The sequence below is a fragment of the Pundamilia nyererei genome, unplaced genomic scaffold (genome assembly GCF_000239375.1).
Source record: "Pundamilia nyererei isolate P.nyererei 1_Seehausen unplaced genomic scaffold, PunNye1.0 scaffold00001, whole genome shotgun sequence".
Classification (NCBI taxonomy): Eukaryota; Metazoa; Chordata; class Actinopteri; order Cichliformes; family Cichlidae; genus Pundamilia; species Pundamilia nyererei.
In genome coordinates, this window is record NW_005187402.1 from 2213546 (window position 1) to 2225067 (window position 11522).

The 11522-nt window shown below is 40.7% G+C and overlaps 1 protein-coding gene across 3 annotated transcripts in view; it reads right to left on the bottom strand.

Annotated features, from left to right (window-relative positions):
• The window catches only part of LOC102199587 (long-chain-fatty-acid--CoA ligase 1-like), a 17095-nt gene that overhangs the window by 2689 nt on the left and 2884 nt on the right, over positions 1–11522 (bottom strand). For 2 of the 3 annotated variants that reach the window (XM_005719406.1, XM_005719407.1), the window contains exons 2-14: positions 6271–6576; positions 5992–6106; positions 4940–5004; positions 4489–4590; positions 4169–4268; positions 3914–4089; positions 2272–2304; positions 2129–2180; positions 1966–2039; positions 1003–1080; positions 764–898; positions 493–627; positions 69–164 (exon numbers count right to left, since the gene is read on the bottom strand). In XM_005719406.1, coding sequence (XP_005719463.1) covers positions 69–164; positions 493–627; positions 764–898; positions 1003–1080; positions 1966–2039; positions 2129–2180; positions 2272–2304; positions 3914–4089; positions 4169–4268; positions 4489–4590; positions 4940–5004; positions 5992–6106; positions 6271–6450 — 1341 coding nt within the window. In that variant the 5' untranslated portion in view covers positions 6451–6576. Of the gene's footprint in view, positions 1–68; positions 165–492; positions 628–763; positions 899–1002; positions 1081–1965; positions 2040–2128; positions 2181–2271; positions 2305–3913; positions 4090–4168; positions 4269–4488; positions 4591–4939; positions 5005–5991; positions 6107–6270; positions 6607–11522 lie in introns of those variants that run through there. The other variant, XM_013912379.1, reaches the window with a different exon arrangement.

The window sequence follows — 11522 nt, forward strand, 5'->3', positions numbered from 1 at the left end:
TGTGTGTGTGTGTGTGTGTGTGTGTGTGTGTGTGTGTGTGTGTGTGTGTGTGTGTGTGTGTGTGTTACCTGACAGCCTAGTGCAGCTCTGAGGAAGGTGAGAACAACTGGAGATATGGGAGCTGCTCCTGTTATCATGAGACGCACACAGCCACCAAGACTGGCCTGCAGAGGGCAGCACATCACATTATTTACTTCACAGCTGCTCAAATGCATCCCAAACAAACTCACTCAGACATTGTTAGTGCTCTGATACTACAGTGTTTTTGTATCGTCATTGTTTGCTCTGTTTTCCATTTTCCTAGAATGGAAATTTTCCTTTTAATAATGTGGATCCCCAGGTAACGAGTAGGTTGGTATTTATGTTTTTTTAATTTTTTTTCACTGTTGTTTAAAATAATAAACTGTATATATTCATGGACAATTAGTCATTTTGTCATAACAGCAGCTGACAAAATAGTATTAAAATAAAAGCGGTGCTGGCTCTGAATACCTGGACCTTGTTGAAGATGAGCTTATCCCATATACTGTCTTTCCTGATGATGCCTTTCATGATCTCAGAATGCTTCCTCTTGAAGGCAAATTCCAGCAGCCAGCGCTTCCAGGGTGAGTTGGCCAGACCGAAGATCTACACCAGAAGAATTACCAGGATTAAACAGAACAACATCAGTAAAGCTTACGATCAGCACTGCATTTATGCAAAATCGTATCTTTATAAGATATCATAGCACACAAATGAGCAGAGTGCTTACACTTCTTCATACCTTATCATACATTCTGTTTAAGAGTCGTGGAACCACGGGGAACACCGTAGGCTTCAGCACCTTCATGTCATCTGACAGTCGACGAATATCTCCCTGGAAATAACCAATCCTGGCTCCATGTATCAACATGACTCCCTACCAGACAGGGAGAGGAAATTTGGGACAATGTTATTAAAAGGAGCCTGACACAGCAGGCCGGAAGGAATCCTCCTTGATTTTTAACGACAGGTGGAACAAACCTGCACGACCCTCTCAAACATGTGAGCCAGGGGCAGATAGGACAAATGGATATCATTGGGAAGCACTGGACAGGTGGTCTAAAACAAACACACACAGCAAGCAATCAACACAAAGACAAACACACATGCACAAAGACAGAGATGGAAAACATTAACCTTCGTAATCCCCCCGCCCTCCCCAGCATGTAGGACAGATGCAGAAAAGACAGCAAGCTTCTTCTGAAGCGGTCTGAACGTACGACTGGAGAGAAGAGGGACGAGACCATTAAAGGTCTTAGTGAGCTGTGTTTTCTCTGTCTTCCCTTCAGCATTTTTCCTTTCCTTCTCCTTCCTGAAGCTGCATAGACACTAGAAGCGATGTGCAGTGATGTGGGGACAGGGCAGAATAAAAATTAAGGCTATTTGGTGACTTTGAGTGTCTACTGGTGAACAAACTCCTGGTGATGAAAAGTGGGCAGTACCCACAATCAATAAAGTCTCAACTTCCAGGCAAGCACCTGAGGAAACTACTAGACTGACATACGATACGTTAGAGCTGGGGAGTCAAACATAAGGCCCGGGGGCCAAATTGGTCCAACAAAGACTGCAATCTTTGGACATACATTTAACACTTTTTGTTATATTTTCATAAGTTTTACAGTTTTTCCTACTGATAAAGAGACAATTCATATAACATCAAAGTAACAGACAAACAAATGTTTTCTTTAACTACTATAGAAACTTTAGTTTTCTACATTGAGTCCGTAGTAATTCTGAAATGTTTTCTGTAATTTTGCACATTTATTTATTTACAATTTAGGCCTTAAGAGTCACGGCAACAGATTACTTTCATTTACTAGAAAAACATTTTCATGTTATGTAGAAAAACTCAGAAGGGTCACCACAAGGTCTCAAACGACCAGCTTCAAAGAGATGTGCGATGAGCAAACAGAGAGATGGTCTATGATTACATCAGCACCTCACCCCTGTAATCTTGATGACAGCTGAGCAGTTGGAGACAATATTCCCATGTGTCAACATAGCTCCCTTTGGTTTTCCTGAAAGTGCGTACAGGAGACATGGCAAATATTTTAGCTAACTCAAATCAGAGTGGCTGCATGTCACTGTGAGTCTGTGGATGTGTCACCTGTTGTTCCACTGGTAAAGCAGATGACTGCCATGTCCTTGGGCTGAGGGGGCTGAAGAGATGGAGGTAAAAATGGATCAGACAGCATAACAGACAGCATCCTCAATATTTAGAGACAGTCTAACAGGCCTGTGTTTACATACCAGTGGTTCCTGGTGGTTGGCCTTCCCTATGGCCTGTGCAACAAGAAAAGCAGGTTAACTAACAGATCTGAGAATACAGAGATAAAAGGAAATGATGACAACTGAGACAAAACAACAGGAAACGTAGGCCGAAGAAGTAACCATCTAAGAAACAAATGAAAGTGAAAACAGGCCAAATAAACACAAAGCAGCAAGGACAGCAAAACTAAACTATTTGCTTACTTCCTGGATTATTAGCTTTTTGCACATCTGTCACACTGAAATGTTTCAGATTACTAGAAAAATTTGAATTTTACACAAAGATAATCAAAGTAAACTTTTCATTAAGTAAAGATGAAAAGCTATCAAAGCCAGTCTGGCTCTGTGTAAAAGCTGTTAACTGGTTGTGCCACCCTCGTATTTGTGATAACCGATAAATCTGAGACGAGCCTGTTCTTTTTGGTCAGCAGTGATTTTCTCCTTGTAACTCTCCCATGATATCATCTCTTTTCTTATTGTTGAATCATGAACTTTGACCTTACTGAGATAAGTGAGGCTTGCAGTTCTTTAGATGTAGTTTTATTTTTGCGCTACCTCCTCGATGTGTCATTGATGCACTCTAGGAGTAAATCTGATTATGTGCCCAATCCAGGGATGGTTCACTCGAACGTTTCTAGATTGATCCATTTGTGGTCACCGGCTCGCCCTTAGAACTGCATTTGTAACAACTTTGTAACTGATAGATGTCAAGGACTTTGTTTCCTTTTGGTCTTTTAAACTTTATTTCTTTTAACCTACTTCACTTTGTTAGACAGGTTTAGCATTTCAGTGATTTCATGAGTCAGAAGGTTTGACAGTAATCAAATAAAATTAAACTCAACTTCCTGAGAATGTGGTTAATGGGATTTAAATCATGGTTTAAAAAGGGGGGGGATCAATAACTTCACACATAGAAGGTCTGGGAAGCTTTTTTTCTTTGAATAAATGAAGTTATCATTTTAAAAGACTGCATTGTGTATTTACACCTCCCACTGTCACAGCTGGACACAGGGAGGTGTTTAGCTCAGTATACACATTTTGGGTATTTGGGTCAGATCACATTTAAGTGAATCGCTCTGGAGTTCATTTGGACTCGCACAGAGACCACCTCCTCCAAAGCGTCTCATTGTGGTGGTTCTGGTCTGCACCAGAGTGTGATTACTGTGCTCACATCTGTCCAAGTGAACCACACCATTGACACGGATTGAAAGGTGGGGAGCGTCCCCTTTAATTGACAGCAGTCCTCTGCTAGGTTGGATAGGTTTTCTTTCCCCCTTAATAAATGAAGTCATCGTTTAAAACTGCATTTTGTATTTACTCTTGCCTTTGTCTAATATTCCAATTTGTTTAATGATCCGAAAGATTTGAAAGTGTGAGAAATATACAAAAAATAGAAAATCAGGAAGGAATTGAGTACTTTTACAGCACTGCACAAAAACAGAAAACAAAGGAGAAGCTGTTGAAGGAAAAGAATAAAGTTTATTAAAGGTAAAAGCAGAAGAATGAAATAATTACACACAAAAGACAAAGGCATTACGATAAATAATAATAATAATAATAATAATAATAATAATAATAATAATAATAATAATAATTAATTAAAAAAAAGAAAAAGCTTTCTGACCATCATCTCCTGCAGGCTGAGGATGTGGATTCCAGCCTGCTGTCCCCGTTCGATCAGGCTGGTGTTCGGGCTCTCCATTAGAACAATTGTTCTCACACTGTGTTTCGTGTTGTTAATGCAGTCCAGCACTAGATTGACTTTATCCATCACATCGCACACTATAGTTGAGATAGAAGCTGCAAAAACAAATAGCAGATAATCAGCTGAACGTCTTCAGAAAAACCTCTGCCATGTATCCAAGTCACCATTGTTTACCTTTGTCTATAATATAGCCGATGGCCTCTGTTCCCAGCGTGTCATACAGAGGGACTGACACCAGAGAATAGGTGTAACACGCCAGCTCACTGATGGTCCACTACACACACAAATCAGAATCATCAGAATCAGAATACTTTATTGATCCCTGGGGGAAATTATTTAAACAAACATTACAAGATTAAGTTTGATAATGACTCCGTCGTCAAAAAGCAGCACATTCAGGTTCATCTTAGCACTGAAGTAATGAGGCTGTGAGATCATAGAGCAGCTGCTTGTTAAAGTAAAGACTAAAACCTTGAAAGTGTGCGATTATGTACCTCTGGTCTGTTCTGAGAGAATATGCCGATGTGAGAGTCGGCAGTCTTGCTGTTTCCTTTGTGAAGAAATGCAGAACCCAGATTCTCTGCTTGCTCAATTACCTAACATATAAACACACACATATACACACAGACACACACACCAGCTGTTAATGCTGACAAACTCAACCTTGTTCAGGTTGATTTATGCTCATTTTGCCTTTTCACCTTCTCATTTACATTTGATCACATTTAACACAAAGTTACAAAGTGACGATTTCAGATTTGCATACAGAATAAAATGACGCACTTGCAGAGTGAATGTCACCGGCAAACAACGTGACCAAAAAAGACGAGGTCACCTTTTTGACCACCACTTTGTAAACAACTGTTTATACTGACTGCAAACTGTAGCTTTCACCCTGGAGGCCATAATGTTTATACAAGGTGAGCTAATCTTGGTATCTCTTACCTCTCTGTAGGAAATCCATTCATAAGGCTGTTTTGGCTTCCTGGAGCCGACACAGGGACCGTTACCTGGACGATGAAAGAGAAGAGTTACTACAGTGGAAAGTTAGAGCAACCTAATGTCACAAATTCAAAAGTGTTCCCAGGATGTCTTCATACACCTATCCCTATTACACATATAGATGATTACACTTCCTACCCTGCATGCTTGGCTGCTGGCACAGCAGTAAACTGAAGTGTTGACTATTTTGTCAGCCTTCTGGCATTAAGAAAGAGTACACAGGTCCCAAAGTCAAACAAACACTGTGGCATCACTGAGAGTTACAAACTGTCTTTCATCTTTAATAAAATGATCAGCGTTGCTGCTTTACTAAGGTGTAACAATTAAGTTTAACATCCAGGCATCCATGAAAACAGGATTTAATAAATTTAACGGAGTTAGAAGTTAGCAGGAAGTTAGCTCGCTAGTTTCTACCTAAACATGATATAGCATGTTCTGACTGAGAGATTTCTGAAATAATTTAACTGTGCCTTTCACCTTCTTATCTAAATATGGACTTCTGGTTCCAAAACAACCGACACAATGGCTCTTATGGTTGGCACATACATGTGACAAAGCTGTTCCTCTAATGTGGAAAAACCACATGAGTGGTAATCCATGTCATTCACTTTCTTTTTCAGACCGTTCCTCTGCAAAAATGGAAAAAGGGTCCCATTTTTAAATGCTCATCTTTAAAGCAGCAGCATACATGTTTAATATGAAAACTGTAAAAACAACAGTTGCGGTCTCTACAGCTAAGTTTGCCTTAATGATCGCGTAGGAGGTTAATTTTTACATAACGTGTGTCATAAAATTGTATTAAAATATCTAAATATTCAAATAAAATATCCATCTTTTATATACAGATTTTGTATTCAACAAAGTCAAAGTTACTATGAGATGTTAAACACATCATCACTACTGCACCAGTGCAGTTAAGAATGAATCTGAATGCGAGCTTGATTTATACAGTAAAAGTACCACATTGGGATTAAATTGTATTACTGGTGACTTACTGGACACGCTGGCGCCTCTGAGAAAGAATTCATACAACGTAGTGGCATCATCATAGATATGTGTCAAGGGACTGTCAGTGGTCAGTAGAACTGATCGGCGTGCCAAATCTCCACCCTCACAATGACAATGAAACAGATTGTGAATGCAACAATAACGACAGCAGCTGGAACGTTTCTGCGTGAAAAATCTTGTTAGAGAATTAATGACAGCAAGTAATTTGTGGGTCACATCATCGATCAGCATAACTATCCTGTGACTCTGACAGGGACCAAACTTACCTGAACCTCAACTGACTGCATCTGCAGGTCACAGACCTGTGGGAGGGGCCTGGATCGTGTTGCCAGGTAATAGGTTGTCGCAGCAACCACAGCCCCAATGCTGACTAACACAGGGGTGGACATGTTTCTGACGTAGCAGCTGACATCTAGATCTGGCAGGTTCTGAATAAACTCCTCCATGTTATTTGCGATGAGGTGCCTTCAACAACACTGACTGCTCTGCTCTGTTCGTCCAGGTGCAGTTAGACTGAATGCCCTGAGGTGTGGTTGCAAGCAATATGAAGACGTTTTTGGCCAGCAGTTCACCTAGAAAGAGCAAGAGAAGACACATCGTTATTGTACTTTGAATCTTTTTTTATCCATAGTTTAGTAAAGTAAGTAAGTAAATTTTATTTATATAGCACCTTTCTAGATAAAAGATCACAAAGTGCTTCACACAGGGAAGACAAAGTATAAAACAAAAGCAGACAAAACTTAACAAAATGAGTACTTCAATGTTTTGGTCAGAAGCCTTGCTGCAGCGTTTTGGACAATCTGCAGACGCTCCAGGGAGTTTTTTCTTAGAGATGTAAACAGTGAATTACAGCAATCCAATTATGATAAAATGACTGCATGAATAATAATCTCCAGTTCAGTACGAGACTTAATTTAGAAATGTTTTGTTAAGTGATAAAAGCAGGCTCACCAAAGTGAGCCGGGTCAAAGATTACCCCGAGGTTCCTGATGGACGATTTCACAAATGTTGAAAGAGGACCAGGAGCATTCATTATCTTAGGTACATGTCTGTCAGGAGCACATACAAGGACTTTGGTCTGTCCTTCATTAAGTTGGAGAAAGTTGTCGACCATCCAACCTTTAATGGATTCTAAGCACTCATTCAGAATCTGCAGCTTAGAAACATCTTGGGACTGGATATCATCTGGGTAGCAAATGCCCTCAAAGGGGCTTAAAATATGCTGGAGAGGAAGTAGATACATTAGAAACAATAAAGGCCCCAGCACAGAACCATGTGGCGCACCATAGGTTGTGTTACGACCTGGCTCAAAAGCCGCAACATAAAAAAGGAGACGAATACCAGAGTCGACTAAAATGGCTGGTGCCACCAAGGCAAAGACAAGCGAGCTCCCTGGGAAGCTTGCCTCAGGTATGCTTTTATCCACACCTGACTAGGTGTGGCCAATTAGCACCAGCTGAACACATTGAGATGATTAGGGGCTACAGAGGGACGTAACACCTCCTCCCTCAAAAGGGTTCCTCTAGGACCCCTAAATTCATTAAAAGCCCCTCTGAAGCCTCTAGGTCCTTGACCCACAAACCTGAAATAAAAGTAAAAGCTTAGAAGTGGAAGATGAACGGTATTTAGAAACTGTCACAGAAAAGTATCGTTCATATAGATATGAGGAGAACCACTCCAAGGCAGATCCAGATACACCGACCCAATGTTTCAGCCTTTCAAGCAGAATTCGATGGTCAACTCTAGCAACATCAGGAGAACAGAACATTTTCCTGCATCGTTTTGCATCAAAATGTCACTGGAGACTCTGAGAAGGGCTGTATGTCTGTGAAGGTTCTCAGTCATCCAGGTCATCGTAGTCTAAGGAGCTTGGAAAGAAAAGCATCAGGACTTCTTTAAGTTGCTTGAAGACGTTTCACCTTCATCCGAGAAGCTTCTTCAGTTCTAGGGTCAAATGGTGGAGAGTCGCAGATTTAGACAGAAGTCAGATATCAGCTGCTGATTATAACCAAATCTTCAAGCCGACACACACAGACAGCAGTGGCTGATGTTTATCCGGACCTGAAAGACTTTGGTCTAATGTAAGGGCTGTTTGTTTGTTAATAATAATCCTGTGCACTGAAGCGTGCAACATCTCTTTACTGTTAAGTACAGAAACCAAATGAAAGACTGCTGCTTTTCCCGTACAGTAATAGCAGGCGATCTCGTTCAGCTGTGACTCACGTTACAGTGCAATTGGATCGTATATCATATATTTAACAGATTCTCCCAGGCGTCAGATGTATTCGTCCCATTCTGTGCCAGTGTTGTTGTTTAATAGTTGGAGGAGTTCTCAGCATTACAACAAAAACACAGTTAAGCCTCCCTCATCCCAGTTATTGCCCTCGCTCCCACCCTCTCCCTCTCTCGACCCTCATGTCAGGCTCGTGTGTCCCAGCCTACGTCTCTCTATGTTTCCTGTTTTATTATTGTGCGTTCCCTGTTCAGTGTGTTTAGTTTTGCTCCCATGTTCATTCATGTGTTTCCAGTCCCCTCATCACCTCTCTGTGTATTTAGTGTGTTAGTTTTCTGTCAGTCGGGGTCAGATCGTCTGCGTTCCATGTTTCAGGTATTCGTGTTAAGCATGTCCAGGGTTTTCATGTTCAATTCTAGTTTAGCCAATTTAGGTTATTCTTTATTTTTGTATTGTTTGCTTTGCCCTTTATTTTTGTAAATTTTCCATCAGCTATAACAAAAGTGCTTCATTTTGTCTGCGTTTGGGTCCACATTTCTTAGTCCACACAGTCTCCCAGCACAGACTGACTGCAAAGCTGTTGAAAAATAAACAGACTGGAAAGTGTGACATCTTCATGTGAGAACAGATGAAGACGATGACCTTATGGTCCAGACCAGCGGTGGGCAACTCCAGGCCTCGAGGGCCAGTGTCCTTGGTCAAATACAGCTGATTCAAATGGCTAAATGGCCTCCTCAACATGTGTTGAAGTCCTCCAGAGGCCTAGTAATGAACTAATCAATTAATTCAGGTGTGTTGACCCAGGGTGAGATCTAAAACCTGCAGGACACTGTTGCTTGAGGCCTGAAGTTGCCCACCCCTAGTCTAGACTCTAGAAAACACAGACAGCACTTCTCACAGCAACACCAAGGCAGACCCACGGTTTGGACTTCTCCTCTCTCAGCTCTTAAAATGAAAGTTGCTGCATTCTCATTAGCAGGATAAAAGAAAAACTGTCTGTAAGACTGAACTGAAGTGTGAGAAAACAATCCTACTTAAAGCACAGCTTGAGTTGAAATGTACCTCAAGAGTTCAGGTTCCTGTATCAGCTGTGCCCTCTCTCACAGTCACATTCTGTTACTCTACATAAACTGCATAACAAAATACATCACTGTTAAATGTTAATGCTATTGTTTCTCTTTTAAGACCAAGAAAAAAAACATTGAAATTATAGAGTGCTCAATTCTTTGCACGTGGTCAAAATTATGAATTCAACAAAGGGTCGGATACTTCTTTCCCCGACTGCACATATGCAGAAAGAGTTCAATCAACTTCAAAAACTTAAATTACAAGTAATATTATTACAGAAAAGGATTTAGCATTTTTAAATAATCTTTTTTATTATTTTGGCAGACCACCCACCAATTCAGTTCAATTCAATTTATGTAGCATCAAATCACAACAGCAGTCACTCTAGGGTGCTTTATATTATAAGGTGAAGACGCTTCCACATTACAAGGAAACATTCAGTCTAGTTTCTCATCCTTTGATTGCAGAGCGCTTGTTTCACCTACACTAATACTACTCAGTGTTTCATTTCCCAGCAAAACACATGCATGACAATAACATGAGCCAGTCTCTTAAACTGGAATAACCTGTAAAAGAAGAGGCTTAGCTGTGAATGCTAACTGTACAACAGTTAATAATAACAGGATAATGCAAGAACAACACACGACACACACTATTTCCGTATCCCCGTGTGTGTTTCTCCATGTTTTAACGTGTTTCTCACCCACTAACCTGTAACAGAGAGCAGCCAGGTGAGACACTGAGCATCCAGTGGCAGGGATTCTGCAGTTTTTACTGCCGCTCTGCCTTCACAATGCACTAATGCAACGCTGACACGCAACAGCAACAAACATTCTTTTAAGAGGTCAGGCGGGGCCACGGGAGCCCTCTAATTGGCTGGCTCCTGGAAAACGATCAGTCTAACTCAAAGTCAAACAATCAATGCATGTTTCTGTAATTTAATCTGATAGTGAAGACTGGGAGACCAAACCAAGCAAAGTTAAACTTGTTCTAATAGCAGTTAAATGCAGAGTATCTTCAAATTAATAAACAACATCAATACGGACTCTTTGTCTGGTGACGCGTCTCTTTCATTTGTCTCATTCTCACACAGTTACAGCCTTCTTGCAAAGGACAGCAGGTTTCAGCAACGCCTGAGTGCCTTCACCTTTGCCACAGTGACCTATGACCCACATGTGGTCAGCTGAGCAAAGGAAAAACTATCTGACACAATGTTCTGGGGCAAAAGTGTGTGTGACCATACATGAAGTTATTTTCTGTCTTGTGATTGTTAAATATTGACTCATCTGTGTTTATCATGTGACCATGGATCTCAACAGCCTTTAAGCTTAGGACAATATTCCCTCTGTGCTCGGTGCTTTCTATGTCAGCATGACCAGACCAACTTCCTTCTTTAAATCCTGTCAACTACACAACAGTGGACGATCACCAATTACACACACATCACTACAGTGGGCACATACTTCCTCCATGTCTTAAAAAAATAAAAATAAATATTTTTTAATATTGATGGTTAAAGAGCTGGTACTCATACAGCACTTTTCTCCTGAATTTGAGCACTCGGGCGCTTTCATGCTCACAATCATCCTTTTATCTGTATCCAAGCATGAGCTGCTCCTCACAAACACACTCACACTCCGATGGATGCATCACGGCCAACTCAGGGTTTAGCATGTTTTTTGGTTTTTGTTTTTTTTTGCCTGTCCTCTTTGGCTCTTTTGCCATCAGAATTATTGTCTAAAGGCGAAGAAAGATGCCCAACGGACTTACTTTACCAAATTGACTATCCCAGCCTTGCCGTAATGGTCTATTTGATTCACCTTTTATTGTTTATTTTATTTTTTATTTTCACTTGCTAGATACGGGACAGACTGAATGAGGAAAAGAGAAGGGCGAAAGAAAGAGGGAAAGAAAAACAGCGGAGAAGAGGGACGGGGATAAAAAACAAAAACCAACTAAATAAGCAGACAAAAAAAACAAACACATCAATCACCTGGATCACCTGTTGAGAATGAAAAAAGAAAACAAGCAGAAGAAAACGAGAGCAATAGAATAAACAACATCACGATGATCTATGGGAATATGACAGTAAATACTAAATATTAAACATTATTGTGCAGCTTGTAAGATCGGCAGCGCACAGTGTGCTTTGAGGTAGGAGCCAAAAAGGGTGTAGTTTGTGGGTGTGATCACCCGTGTGTACACCTGTGAGCATGG